The sequence below is a fragment of the Typha angustifolia genome, chromosome 5 (assembly GCF_048772165.1).
Source record: "Typha angustifolia cultivar Huaian chromosome 5, ASM4877216v1, whole genome shotgun sequence".
NCBI lineage: Eukaryota > Viridiplantae > Streptophyta > Magnoliopsida > Poales > Typhaceae > Typha > Typha angustifolia.
This window is the reverse complement of record NC_133243.1, coordinates 2,117,665-2,133,116: the sequence shown is the minus strand read 5'-3', so window position 1 is coordinate 2,133,116 and position 15,452 is coordinate 2,117,665. Positions and strand designations below refer to the sequence as shown.

Here is a 15,452-nt window from a genome sequence, read left to right as displayed (position 1 = left end):
AAGAATCGGCCTCATGGTTAGGATCATCATGCATTGAGTCATCCTTTATCAGTGTGCTCTCTATAGGTCTCTTTATTGATGTCATCTTACTTATTTCAACCATTAATGGAGATCTAAGGTTCGCCTACTCTGGTACCAATTGATGGGCTCTGATACCAATGATAAGCTTTGATGCCAATTTGATCGGTTCTTGTACCAAAAGATTGGCTATGGAATAATTACTTAAGATTTGAATTTATTACAGAAAGTAGTCCATGCAACCATGAAAAAAATATTATTCAGATATTCTCTGGTAGTCAAAAAATTACAAAACTAATTGGGTTAGATCCGTAACTTCCTAATCTACAACTTTCGTATTTACGCCATTCGCATATTCAAATTGCAACTGGGACGAAAATATGAAATAACATGGGTAATGGTGGTGGTGACGGGTGGAGTGGATGTTAGGGTTATAGATGGGTATGGAGATGAAGATGGGTTGTGGATATGATTAAGGGAAGTAGATGAAGATAATGAAGTAGTCAATATCTCAAAGAAGAGAGGTGGCTCGACAGTCAAGGGAGATTAGAAGTTAGGAGAAACCTTGTCAACGGTTGAGGCGGAAGGATGGTGAAGAAAGAGGAAGGAGAAGTCTATAAAGAAGATAGGAGGCAAGAAATTAATAATCCAATTCCATAATAAAGTTAGCTGCCATCCACATATTTATATATGCTAGCCAACAAGTCCTAAAATAATATGAAACCTTAACAAACCAACTAAACATGTATTCCTTATCTTCTCCAATTACCTTTCAAATTAAGCTTTTATTTTATCACAGATAGATTCTGAATCTAGAGAAGTCATAAATATCAAAGTTATAGATCTGGAGGTTGGTGACCTTATTCAATTAGTTTGATATTATTTAGCTATGTGTAGAATATTCTACGAATATTTTCCCGAAACTACGCAGGGTTAGATTTAGCTAATTAAATAAAATCCTAACTAAGTGTATCACTACGGAAGAATATTTGGTAAATATTTTCCCTTAGTTGTGTGGACTGCTTCGTACAATAAATTCAGATGTTGAAAGAATTGTTTCATAACCATAGGGGTAATAATACTCTTTATTATTTTAGCCATCTAAAAAAATGAAAGAAAAATAAAAATTCGATCAGAAGAAACCCGATCGAAAGTAAGTAAATAAATTAAATAAACTTACAGATTATAAAATATAAAATTCTATATAGTCGAGTCTAATATTGGACATTATCTTTTTAAGACTAATTCGTCCTCCACCGATTGCTTTTGGAACAGTGGACGTCGATCTCCTAAAATATAATGCCTATCTTGCACTTGAAATGAAGCAGTTATTCGAATGCCTTGTCAAATCTGAATCGTGCTATAGTCTCCCTCAAATACAGACTTAAGACTTGAACCAGATTTAGAAGGAATGAACCAAAATTCAGTGTATGAAATTATGCATATTGACAGCTTATTTATAGAATTAAATAAGCTCGATGAAAGAATGCAATTGGTCATGAATGGATGCACCATTTCAGGTCTGAAACTAATTAACAGTTATATTGTGAAGGGATGCACCATTTTGGGTCGGGTTCAATGAACTAACTGACTGATTAACTGTTTTAATCGAAAGGACACACCACTCTTCAACTTCAGATAGGTTCAACCAACCAACCATCCCGAACTAGACAAGATTTAAACCTGTATCAGATAAAAAATTAAAATTGGACTTGACTTGCGCGTGCGAACCGAACCTAGCTGAGCCAGGCAGTGCGCACGTATATAAGTTAAGTTGCATAATAACTTTTACCCACAAAATAGGTATCCAAAGTTTGTCACTTCTATACTATACTAACATTTCTCAAATATCCAATATGGTACTAAACTCACTTCTCTTTACTTTTTCCATTGCCATGATATCCACTTTACAGCCAATTTTCATTCGTTTCTCTTCATGAATTTGACTAAGTGAATATATGACAATAAAGTACTATTTGAGCTAAATTAATTTCATCATTAAACCATTATTAATAATATGTGGGTCTCACTTAAAACTTAGCTTGAAGATAATAAAAAATTCATGTCAAATACATGAAATTACCAACAAAAAATACATTTGCAAAATTAGAGTAGTGAAAGACATTGTCAAAATGATATACGAATATTGACAATATTTACATGGGTGATACACATGTTTTGAGGAAGATAAAATAGTCACCAAAACATTAACTTCATTCATAATATTTCAATCACCGAAGAACAAAAAGAGAAAGATGAATAGTGAATAAGATAAAAGAGATGTTGAATGAAGAAACTATCTTCTAAGAGACAATTTTAGAGGAGAAAGAGCATTTGAATTATTATAGATGAAAAAATAAGAAAAAAGAATGAGAGAAGAAGAATGAGAGGAAACAAATGTCATAAGAATAAGAGGAAGATGATAGAAGGAACTAGGTATTTAGAAATCACAATGGATACGAAAATCTTTTTTTAGTTTGTTAGGCCTAAATAGTAAATAAGGTGATTTGAGTGTATTAATTCTATTATTTTAGGATACGATAGTCTTTTTAAGATTTGTTAGGATTAAAATAGTAAAAACCGTCTACATTAGCAATTCCTACCAATCCGATAATAGTGAGGCTTTTTGTTACAAATTATTCCAAAAACTCAAATTTTCTAACATTTGAATTTAAAATTTCGATAAATGCACTATTTCATATATAATTATTGATCGAGACAACTGATATTGACAGCGGGGCCCGACCCTCTTCGCGTCGGACTCCTTTCCTAGATTTGTGAAGAAAGCTATATATTAAATAAAATAAAAGGAGAGATTTTTTGTCAAAAGCCCATCTTTCAAAATCCTCTGACCAGGCCAGTTACTATTCTCGAGTCTCCTCTCTCTATCTCGATCGAGATCTTCTTCTCTTTTCTCTTAAATTTCTAAGAGTAGATATGGAGATCGGCTCTTCTCCGGTGAGTAGTTGCTCGAGAGAGCACAAGAAGATCTATCAGGAATGGTTCTCCTTGGCCGACTCAGGTTTGATCTCTACTGCTCGTCCTCTTCCTCTCGAACTCTCCAGCGATTGCGATCTACTTCCGTTTCCTTATTTTTTTTCCTCCATTATTCCCACGTAGATGGAGATGGGCGCATCACGGGTCCCGACGCCATCAAGTTCTTCGGCATGTCGAATCTATCGCGCCCGGAACTCAAACAGGTACAATGCCCTTACTTTGGTTGGTTTGATGCATTGTCTTACTTTTCTTATGCTTTGGTTGGTCCGACGTGATGTCATTGATTCCTAAAATGAAAGAAGAGTGTTTGATGTCTTTGGGAATCTTTTCTGCCATTGAGCAATATCTAGGGCTACATTCGTTGTAGTTCGAAGGACGTGGCTTTTTTTTTTTGACGCCAACAACAACTCAAATATCTAATTAAAATTAATTTGTCTGATCATTATTTTAGCACCATGTTTGTTTTTGAGGAAAGGATGTCAAGGCACTTCTAGTCTAGTAGATTGAGTTGATAGGAGCTCGTCATAAATGACCCCTTTGGATGGATTAGAAGTTATATAACCCCTAGGAAGCTCCTTATTGCTTATTAGAGAAAATAAAAGTCCAATACCATAGGAGATATTGGAACTTATGTTCTTAGGACGTATCATGTCAGTATATTTTTTTTCTTATTAGAAAAGACAAAAGAAGGATCGTAATAAAAAGGGAACACAATGTAGAGATCATGAATTGAAATGTAGACTTTTTTTTGTTCTATCATTCTCATTGTTGATAATAATTTACGGAATAAGCTACTTCTTTTTAGCACATACTTTTCTCTTTCTATAATTAGTAGTCAATATTTTTTTTTTGTCAATGATCTCCATTTAGCTCTATTCTGATTATTGTTGTGATTGTATTTACATGCGGATTGATAAATTGTTTGTCAAATTATATTTGAAGGTGTGGGCCATTGCAGACTCTAAACGGCAAGGTTTCCTTGGCTTCAATGAATTTGTTTCAGCAATGCAGGTTTAACCCCTTACTTCCTGTCGTATATTTGGATCGAAGTAGAATCAATGTGGCGTAATCACTAAGATCCCTTTCAATTGTACAGCTTGTTGCGTTAGCACAAGTAGGGCATGAGATTACCCAATATACCCTTCATAATGCAGGTGATAGAATGATTTATTTAAAATATTCTAATTGCAGTACTAAAGATCTAATTATTCACTAGGATGCTTATAATTAGGTGAACTTGAATTTACCAATTCTTTACTATTTCTGCAGATTTGAGTAGCCTGAACACACCTGTGATGGAAGGTTTGGATATTCTACTGGCTGTAAGTTGATAATGCTATATCTAAATAATGTTGTGTTGTTATTGTTGATTTGTTTCCATCTTACTTGAGAGTTTAACTTGTTGTATATCATTTTCTTTTCCAGAAATCTAAGCCTTCACCAAAGAAAGCTGATCCTGATCTGGATGGTATAAAAGATATTCACTGCACTAGAAATAGAGTTTGTCGAATTGTTATTGCTATTTAACTTCTTCTGGTTGGTCCAGTTGGTTATCAGCCCCAAGCACCATCAACCGTTCAGTGGTTTAGCTCAAAATCAGCAAAAAAGGTACTATGCTTGCCTGTGTCTTATTTCACTTTTATCTTTCAGGGTTCGAGCATCGATTTTCATCTTTAAGTGTGGAACCTTTGAATTTATTTATCCTTTCATAGAGTTTTCCACATTCATCATATTTTTCTTTTTGTTGAATTTTTGATGCATTACTGAGTTTAAATCACTCTTTGTGTTGTAAGCTTGTCAATTTTTTTGACAGCCTTTTGGTTTGTTCTAGAGGTTGACAGGTTGTGAACTTGTGACGCAGATCCATGTTTTTGTTTCCTTTGAAATGCTAATTCAATCTTCGTAGAGTCACAATGTTAGGCTTCATGGACATCTTAGTTCCTATTGTGATCCCAGTACAATGATTGCAATGTCCTCAAGCCTTTTATTGAAGTCATCTAGACAAAGATGGGAATCATTCTCTTTTAGAAAAAATGGAGGAAACAGGTGGAGTTTCCTTCCTACAGTTGTAAATCGATGTATAAAGAAGTGTCTTGTTTTACCAAAATCGAAAAGTACAAGTTTTCTTGGTGTCTTATGCTGATTATTTCCCTATAATTAACATGCATTGTGGAGAATTCATCTTTAGTTTAAATAAGAGGATGGGTTGGAGTTTTGACTCTCCAAAATCATTCATTTCACTGATTACTCTTTGCTTGATGTCACTCTTCATTTATTACATTTGGATTGGAATTTTGGCCTTCAAGGTAACATGTATTTGAGAGGAGTTAATGAATTACAATTCTGAGATTATTCTATGTTAGTCCATGGCTGATCCAAAACAGAACGATGGTCCTTTAACCTTCACTTTCGAGCCCAGTAAGCTGCATATATATCACCATTAGCAAGTCAAAAATACATTCTAGCAAATGCTGCTATTGTTTGTGAAGTTTCAAATCCTAATAGCTCTACTATCCACTTGTTATTATATCTATTATTATGAATATCTTCTACTCATGATTTGTGATTAAATGTGTATAAAATTGTTTTTTCCAAGGTTATAACTGCTGAGAAATCTTAACTAGTTATCTCAAGCATCACTTTTATCAGTAGTAGAGTTCGTTGATGATAGGGTTTTGAGAAATTGCTTTGTCAATATATTTATCATTTGATAAAGGTGAACTTGCTTTCATTATCTTTGAAATTGTCTTGTTAAGCATATGCATACATGGGGAACTTTCTTACACGATGCTAGCATTATCGAGTATCACTAAAAGATATAAACTCATGGACATACATGGGGAACTTTCTTACATGATGCTAGCATTATGGAGTATCACTAAAAGATATAAACTCATGGATTATGGGATTCTTTTTTGTCACAAGTATGTCAAAATACTTTTTTCATCAGTATGAGGCGCCATCTGTGATGGCATACTTATGCTTGATGCCTACATTTAGCGTATGTGCTAATTTTAATTGTGATTTTGTGATGCCAAGATACCACTGAGCTCAGTTACTTCAATCATTGATGGCTTAAAGAGACTATACATTGAAAAGCTGAAGCCTTTGGAAGTTACATATCGATTCAACGATTTTGTATCTCCATTGTTAGTAAGTAGACATCTACTACTGATACTCTCATTGTAATAAGAGATTGTTTCTGTTGAGATTTAAGTAGCAGTGCTAGTTTCTTTTTGTATCATTGGTAGCTTATCTGGTTCAATCAACAGTGTATAATCTAGTTCCTCTCATTGGTCCCTTTTGTAGACAAACAGTGATTTTGATGCCAAACCCATGGTTATGCTGTTGGGTCAATATTCTACTGGGAAAACGACATTCATTAAACATCTACTTAGATCTAACTATCCAGGTTGAGTAGTTGGCTGCTCCACCGGTTTTCCTATATTTATATTGATTACTTTAGCTAAACTTGGCTTGCTAACACTATATTTGTTTGTGCTACTTAATGCAGGCGCTCATATTGGACCAGAGCCAACAACTGACAGATTTGTAGTTGTCATGGTAAACCAATAAAATAAGACTACTCTGGGTTATATTAGTTTTTATGTTCTTTTGAAATTATTCTTTTACTTAATTTACAAGAAAATATCTGGGCACGAATCTGTCTTTTAATTAAATAATGTAGAAATTTTAATTTGTTGGCTTTTTAACTGGAAAAGATGCACATGAGTAAAGAAACGGGTTGACACAGTAAACATAGGAATTTGAGGGAAAAATGTACTTTCTATGACGATGTTGTGTAGGGTTTTTAAGGAGTCAGCTATCATTATGTTTATATAACCTACCATATATTTGGAGCTTCTAACATTTACATATCTTTATTATTGATCAAATTAGTATAATATCTCTACTATGTATAGGTTTTCCAAATATTTGATACTTCAATAAAAGGAAAATTGCTATAGATGTTCATGATACTAATTTAATTGGTAAACAATTGAGATTAATCTAATTTAGGAATTCGATGGTCACGATGGACTATCAGATGGATATGAATGAAAGATGAGAAAAGGTAGAAGATAAACCGAACAAGAGAGAAAGTATATCATTCTTAGAGAGTGAGAGAGAGAATAGATAGAAAGATTAAACATGACATGCTTTGCAAAAAAAGAAGAGAATTTTCTTCTCATAAATGCATTGTTCCCTTGACAATTTTCAGCCTGTAGTGGCATTTTTACAAGAAATTCCTAACTTATTCCCTAAGAGAACTAACTTTTTAATCTAATAGGATTCTTTAAGTAACTGAAACAAACTTTAGTATTGAGCCTATTGACTTTTAGGATTTCTTGAGAAAATAGTGTTTTTAGCTTGTAGTGGTGTTTTTCTAAGAAAATCCTAACTTCTAAGGATTGCAACTTTTAATGTTGTCGGACTCTTGAAGTAATCGAAACAAACCTTAATATGGACTTTTAAGATTTATTGAGAAAATAATAATAAACTAACCTGCTACAGAACCACAATTAGTATCATTTTACAATGATTGCTACAATTATTTTGAAAAAAATAAAAATATAACTAATAATGTGAAGTATGAAAAAACTCTATAGACTCCAACTTAGACTTTAAACACGTTTGCTACATGGATCTAGTCCTAAGATTATCCTAATCATTATTGAGTATTGAGTTATTCATATGATCCTTATGTTAACTGTGGATGCCAGTGGCATGTGCCATGCCACTTGGTTGGCACGTCTCATGCTGACTAAGCATGCCCTAATGTGCTATTGGCACATTGGCATGCCTCTAAATACATTTTGTAGTATTTATATATATATATTAAGTTCTAATGTATTTATTAATATTAAAGTCTACATTAGAATATTTTTGGATAATGTTGTAAATGACTTATTTTGTTAAAAATATAGCATTAATCAATTAAAAATATGATTGAACATATAATATGATTGAGCACATTCATTAATTGACAATATTTAGTAATTAAAAACCAAAATTAGAGTAAATACCTAGTTGAAATTAAAATAATGAGGATGATTAAAGACTTTATTTGCTGGCACAAAAATGAGATGATATGTTGCATCAAATGTTGTCGATAATCTTTAAAACTTATCCATTGATAGTAATGCTCATTGTAATGCCTCATTGACTCTCCATATACTGTGCAATTCTCATATGACATGATAATCATATTGAACACACAAACGATAGGCTAGGATAGGTATAGGCTCATGCATAATATAATGATGCTGCTATAGCTTTGGTATCTTTGATTCTAGGAATTGGGAGGCATGATCATCCCATACAAAATATGCTTTTGATTGAAACTAAAATCAATGCCTCTTTGAGAAGCTTTGTAGGAGGGAGGGGTGTATGTCTCACTCCCATCACCGTCGTTACAGTCAGATTGAATCTCATCATTGTCATCACTATTATCATCTCTAGATCGAGGCATATCATTGTAGAAAGGAGAAGCAGTATTGGACTTGTCTTCTAATGGTTGTTATCGACTACATCTAAAGGATCGATTGATCACAAAAATGGTGACCAAAATGATCCAACTCGCCTAGTACCTCGTCCAATACTTAGACGATCCACTAGTTCAACCTCTAGATTCTTACTCCATGTCAGACTTTGATGACCTCAGCTAACATGAGATGCTTGAATCCCTGATCTGAGTCCTCATGGTGCTCCATCTAAGTATCTCTATGTCCACGTTGCACTTTTCTAGTAGCTTGAGTCCCTTCAATGTTCTCTACAACCCATCCTTCCATATTCATTACTTCAGGCTCTTTGACAAAAAATCTATCCCCTTATTAAGCAATGGGTCCTCTGAATTCTCAGTGTTCTGTATCTACTCCACTATAGGATCCTTGTACTGAGCAAAATCGGTGTCTACAAGTTCATAATCTGCTTAATCCCTTTTTGAATCCTTAAAAGATGTCAGATATAGTTTTATATTGTAGTGGACGTATAAAAACTTTTCCAAGAGTTTATATGTCAGACATATCTAACTTGTGTCTGAATTAGTGCAAAACTTGACCAATTACGCTCACATCCACTAGATGAGGTCATCTAGGAAAGGATGTGAACAATAAGTTTCCTGTCTTCTAAACTTCAATTACCATTTAATTGTGACATCAATATGCATCAAAGAGTTGTTAGAGGTCTAAGAGATTAAAGTTGAGTATAAGTAGGTTTTTTAGTTAAGTATCAATATTAGTCTTGTATATTCCATTGGAGACTTCCCAAAACTTCCATTGGCCTCTTAAATGTACGTCTGCTGCATGAGGATCTTTCTATAGTTGAAAAATACAATTTTGTAGTCCACAAAGCAAGTCATCTTCACTGGCAAACTTATATTGATAATGGTATTTTGGATTGAGGTAATAACATGCCATTTTTTTTAAGAATGAAAACTTGTAAGTAGATATTTATTACTACTTTATACAGTGCATAATTATATATACTTGCCATGTGTAATCTTTGGCTCTTTGCCCATATGAAAATCCCAGCATTGCTTGATTATATCAATGAAGGGCTTTGCCTTGTTCTCTCTAGCAATTCTCATAATTTCTTTCTTTGCTTGCTACAGGAAGTACTAGAGATATTTTTATTTTCAGTCTCTTCTCTTTGCTAAACATTCTTAAAACAATATCAAGGGGTTCTATTATGCGTTCCAATTTCTTAAATTGCGTCCCAAAATTTAATGGCTAATATAGTACTTTAAGTGATCTTGCCATCTTGTGATTGTAAAATTCAAGAGTCGTTCCACTCTTGGGAATTAACCTGACCTTAAGCTCTACAATTATTCCACTCTTGGGAATTAACCTGACCTTTAGCTCTACTTTATTTTGCAGCATAGAATTTAATGCAATAAAATTTGTGGCAGATCTTGTTGTCCCAGGCTGAAGAAGCTCCCTGTTGATGAATTTTTTTCATATGAAATTTAGGATTCTTGAAGAAAATTTTAATAAAAATAATTCTCGGTTGCTGTTTTTTTTGTCTTTGTTTACATATGACATTGATATATGTAAGCCTATTGGAATTTATTCATGTAAGTGCTATTTAATAAGCATGTAGTGGCACTTATAAAATTGCTGTTTATTGGAAGTATATCTGGAAAAGGAGACAACTTTTAAACTTTTTAAAAGGAAGAAACCTTTTGCAAATTTGGCTTAAATACTAACAAGTTAAATTAGATGTTGATATGCGAAGGACTCTGTCGCTGCTGGTATCCCTTTCCCTAATGTCTCCCTTCTTGTCTGTCCCTCTTTTTCATGCCTATGTTGATATGACATGATGCATATTGGCATGTCATGTTGGTGGTTTGTCAGGACAGGCATGTGCTGTGAATCTAAAAACCTCATTTCATATCTAGATGAATATACAGTATAATGGTGTTTGAAACATCTGAAAGGATGTCTAGCATAACTAAGTTATCTCATTTCTTTTCCAGTCAGGACCTGATGAACGGAGTATTCCTGGAAATACTATTGCTGTGCAAGCAGATATGCCTTATAGTGGACTTACAATGTTTGGAACTGCATTCCTATCGAAGTTTGAGTGCTCCCAGATGCCACATCCGGTAAGAATAATTCTGGTTGCGAAATGTTCTCAAATGCTATGTGGATTAATAGTCACTCTGTATTTCTGAAGCTACTGGAACATATCACATTTGTTGACACCCCTGGAGTTCTTTCTGGAGAAAAGCAACGGACCCAACGAAGCTATGATTTTACTGGTGTTACATCATGGTTTGCAGCTAAGTGCGACCTTATTCTTCTTCTCTTTGATCCTCATAAACTTGATATAAGTGATGAGTTCAAACGTGTAATTGCGTCTCTCCGTGGCCATGATGACAAAATACGTGTGGTTTTAAATAAGGCAGACCAGGTTGATACTCAGCAGGTATGGGATTATATGCTGATTTTGTTTGTTTATCAGTGAATATTGCTCATATATACCAATTCTTACATTATTGTTACAGCTTATGAGAGTATATGGTGCATTAATGTGGTCCCTTGGAAAAGTGCTGAACACTCCTGAAGTTGTCCGTGTTTATATTGGGTACAAAAAGTTTCTTGTGCAATTATTACGTTCTATTATCTTTAGTAGTTATCTGTTTCGTGAGAATGTTTTAATTTGTTGAGATATAAAGAAATACTCTTGATTCTGCAAAAAAGTTGATCATAATTGCAGGCTAAATGTTATCAGTTTCTTTGTTCACCTTCAAAATATATTGTACTCCACACTTCATGAGTGTTACTCATAGGTCATTCAATTATATTGGTTTACATACTAGTAGTAGATTCTTGTGTCACATTAAAATCTTTATTCTATTTTACTAATTCTGCATTTTATTTTATAATTTACAGATCATTCAATGACAAGCCAGTGAATGAAGCAGCTGTTGGCCCACTTGGAAAGGAGCTTTTTGAGAGAGAGCAAGATGACCTCCTTTCTGATTTGAAAGATATTCCTAAGAAGGCTTGTGACCGCAGGGTAAACTTTTTCAGTTTGTCATTTATAAATTCTTTGAACTACTGGTCAGAGAATGGATCTTTACCTCCTTCCGTTGCAGATAAATGAGTTTGTTAAACGTGCAAGAGCAGCCAAAATTCATGCTTATATAGTCAGCCACCTAAGGAAAGAGATGCCGGCAATGATGGGCAAGGCTAAGGTTCAACAACGACTTATAGATAACTTAGAAGAGGAGTTCGCGAAGGTATTGGGCTACTGAACTATATAACATTACTCTTAAATTCCAAGTAACAAATGCAAACAGAGAAAATGATTTAGGTGACATGTTTGTTATATAGATTATGTTATTGTTGAGACTTTGGCTCGACACTTTTGGCGGGTTTTAAGCATGGATCCCAAAATTGGCTGATCCTAAGTCATATCGGCCGATTCCGAGTCGGATTGGTTGATCTTGATCGGGATCGGTTATGATTGATCTCGATCAGACCAGTTTTGGCCAGTATAGGCCAGTTTCGGCTGTATCGGCCGAAACTCAGCTATATTGGCTAAAAACAACAATGTCGACTAAAATTAATTTTTTTAAAAATTTAGGTCGAATCTTAAATGTATCTAATTTAGGTGACATTAATAATTGATGTCATCAACTGCTTTCTTTTTAAATTTCTAGTTTTTACTTTATTTCTTACACACTGCTCTCTCACTGTCACATTTCACCGAATTCATTTGGCGGCCATTTTGGTGAGCCCTCTTAATCCACACTTTGGTGAGCTCGGATGAGTTTTTTTTTTTTCCTTTTTTCTCACCCATTTTAATTTTTTACTGCTATAAAACAACAATAAAGAGATATCTCTCTCTTCATGTAATTCTACAGTAATAATTTATGAGTATAAAAATATGTCTAATTCAAGTCAATTTATTATGGTTTTGAGTGAGTTTTTTCTTTAGTTTTTAAAGTTCATATGTCATTAATTTTTATTTCTTATTTTTCTATATTTTTTATAAATTTTTAGAAATGTTTTTGTATTTTAAATAATATTTAGAATTTTACATAATTAGAAATAGTCCAATCTAATACGAGCAACCGATACAACTGATATGGCTGATACGTATCGTTTTTTCTAATGGCCGATTTCAATCGCGATATCGAATTTTGAAACTTTGGTTTTAAGCATATGGAAGGACTATAAATGTCCATATTCAATTGCCATCAATTTTTGCATTCCTATATTAGACTAACTCACTCGTCCAAATAGTTTTTATCAAGAAATAAAAGCTAAATTTATGTGAACATTTTATTTTTATAGGCTTGGTCTAGATCATTATCACATGTTGAAATAATTTGGCATTGATAGATTTTCCAAAATTCCTAAATAGAGGAAGCAAGTTCTATGCGCTGTTATTTTTTGCAATCTTCATTTAGCTTGACCATCAGGGAAGAGCGGTGTTCAAGTTCATGACCTAACAACTATCTTTTAGATTTTCTATCTTCTTTTCTTCTTCCCTCTCTCTCTTATCCCACTCATAGGCTTCCTTCACTCATTTGTGAAGGCCATGCCTTCTCCAAGCTCTATCACTCCATCATGCAACTTATCTCTTGAGCCTTCCTAAACTTATCTTACATCCACACTTTTGTGGGGGCTACCGTGGAGATTGAGGTTGGGCCGAAAAAATAGCCTAATTCGTCCCAGTTATGGAACTTTCACGGAGATATTGGTTTCAACAATTGACCATAGTCGAATTGGATAAGTTTCTAATTTGAATAGATTTTGGTATTGATCAATACTGGGCATGTTCATCTGCTGTTTCGGAATGGTTTCAGTATTATTGATCGATACAAGTGATGTTCAGTGGTCATATGAGCCTAAATGGCTAAATTACGATTTTTTCTTTAGGCCTTGTTTAGTTTAAGAATAAAGTCAATTCTAATAGGTATTCATCTTTGTTATTCTCAAAATGATGTCTTTATTCTAGGAATAACTATTTTTATGTTTACATGTATTCTGAAATAAAGGTGTAATAATTAACTTTGATGTGATATAAAGTGAAGAAAAAGATATTTTCTTGAAGTGAACTTGGAGCTAATCTTGGTTGATTTTGTGTTGGATCTGATGGGGATCCTACTTGAGACATCAAATGATCGATGTATAATATTTCCTTTTTCCAATTCCCTAATTTCTCTCCATGTACAAACCTCAGAATTCGACCAATTATGGGTAACACAATAAATCACAAGTAGATCCAACTTAGATGGAGACTGGACGAGTTTGAAGCTCTATCTAAGTGTTCTAAGCTCTGACCATGTGAGTCTTTTTTCTCCTCTCAATTTTTTCCTGTTGGGACTAGGTGGATGTGGCCACTACTAGCAATAGTGGTGGTTCCAACCAAAAACCAACTCCACATATGCAATACTTTAAGTGGGCAATTTGAAGTTAATTTGAAGTTTCTTATGTTTCTATCATATAGAAACCTGAGTGGGTGAATAGTTCTGTTTTAGAAAATTTAATTAAACACTACAAGAGCTAGATTTGAGAAGCTGTTGTGAGAGATTGGGAGGTGGGGCATAGAGAACCAGCATGCTGCTGATGGACTAACCCTATTACTGATAGAGAATTAGGAATGGTTTTGGAACAAGAAGAAGGGACACCTATTCATAATTTTCTATGCCACAACAAATTAATACCATTTATTTAATTGCTCTGTACATGTTTCTGTGTGGGCCTGTCTGGTACATATAGTTTTTTCAGCTGTCTGTTGAAAAAGGCCATCTCAGAGTACCCTTTTCTATGCAGGGTCTGTGAGGGAAGATATACACATCCTTATCTTTATTACTTAATTTGTTTCTATGACTTGAACCCATAAGTGACCTAATTGACGCTGGAGGCAGGCCTTACGGTCACACCAAGCCGTCTCCCGTTCAAATCAAATATTTTACTGGTCAGCATGAAAAGTCCACAAACAACTTTTGCTCTAACTGCAAATCTGTAGTTGGTGAATTAAGTTCTGATGGTCCTTCAGCTAACCACAAGTTTTAATTTGTCAACTATTGTTAATTGTGGTAATAACAAGTTTTTGAATAAGTTTCTGATCAGCCAGCATGTAACTCTTATTTTGGATAAGATAATTTGAACCATATTTACTGATAGCTGCTGAAACAGGTTCAAAGAGAATATCATCTACCAATAGGAGATTTCCCCAACGTGGACCACTTCAGAGAGGTGTTGGGTGGTTACAGCATCGACAAGTTTGAGAAACTTAAGCCCAAGATGATACAGGCTGTTGATGATATGCTGGGTTACGACATACCGGAACTCCTCAAGAGCTTCAGAAACCCATATGAATGATTAAAGCACTTATCTAATATATACAACTGTAATCACTAGTACAAGGACGATTGAGTTGTAAACAGATTATTTTTGCATGAAAGAGCGATGTGCATTTTCTTTTATTCTTGTCTATTAGTTTTGGATAAGTAGTAGGCTGCAAGTAGAATGACATTAGATATTATACTGAAATCCTAGGGCGTAGGAATACAAGTTTTAGATGTTTGGTCACCAGTGACCTAATAGTCTTCTTAATGGTCAGTATTTCTTTCCCCCCCGGTATATCCTTAATCCATCTACTTTTGCCGGGGGAGGTATGAGCTACAAAGACGTATGTGTCACTGGTGGCAGATGTATGCGCATGAAGGATTGGAAAGTAGGATTAAGAGATATTTTAGTAAAAAAATTTTGTGAGGAGAGAGGGAGAACTGAAATAAATAGTTAATTGAAGTGATGTACTGATGTCTTTCTAAGAGTAAAATGATAACGTTTTTTTTTATTATATTGGTTTAATTTGGCAGTCAAAAGTAATGGGAGGGAGAAATGTGTTTTATTAAATTAGTATAGATCTTATTATATTAGAATAAATTTATGCTTATTTTATAACCAGATGGA

General features: G+C 34.1%; 1 protein-coding gene across 1 annotated transcript; it reads left to right on the top strand.

Annotated features, from left to right (window-relative positions):
- Window positions 1–2,840: 2,840 nt before the first annotated feature.
- Window positions 2,841–14,962, top strand: LOC140760504 (EH domain-containing protein 1-like). The gene is made up of 16 exons (XM_073097487.1): window positions 2,841–3,040; window positions 3,139–3,218; window positions 3,958–4,026; window positions 4,112–4,169; window positions 4,285–4,337; window positions 4,441–4,483; window positions 4,562–4,623; window positions 6,055–6,168; window positions 6,325–6,427; window positions 6,530–6,579; window positions 10,493–10,621; window positions 10,693–10,944; window positions 11,024–11,103; window positions 11,412–11,538; window positions 11,618–11,761; window positions 14,673–14,962. The coding sequence occupies exons 1-16, from the start codon at window positions 2,956–2,958 to the stop codon at window positions 14,856–14,858; spliced, it is 1,635 nt and encodes a 544-aa protein (XP_072953588.1). The 5' UTR covers window positions 2,841–2,955; the 3' UTR covers window positions 14,859–14,962.
- The last annotated feature ends 490 nt before the right edge of the window (window positions 14,963–15,452 follow it).

Coding starts and splice junctions, on each gene's coding strand:
- LOC140760504 (XM_073097487.1), top strand. CDS start 2,956: ATGGAGATCGGCTCTTCTCCGGTGAGTAGTTGCTCGAGAGAGCACAAG. Junction 4,338..4,440: donor GTTTGGATATTCTACTGGCT/GTAAGTTGATAA, acceptor TTTCTTTTCCAG/AAATCTAAGCCTTCACCAAA. Junction 11,762..14,672: donor TAGAAGAGGAGTTCGCGAAG/GTATTGGGCTAC, acceptor CTGCTGAAACAG/GTTCAAAGAGAATATCATCT.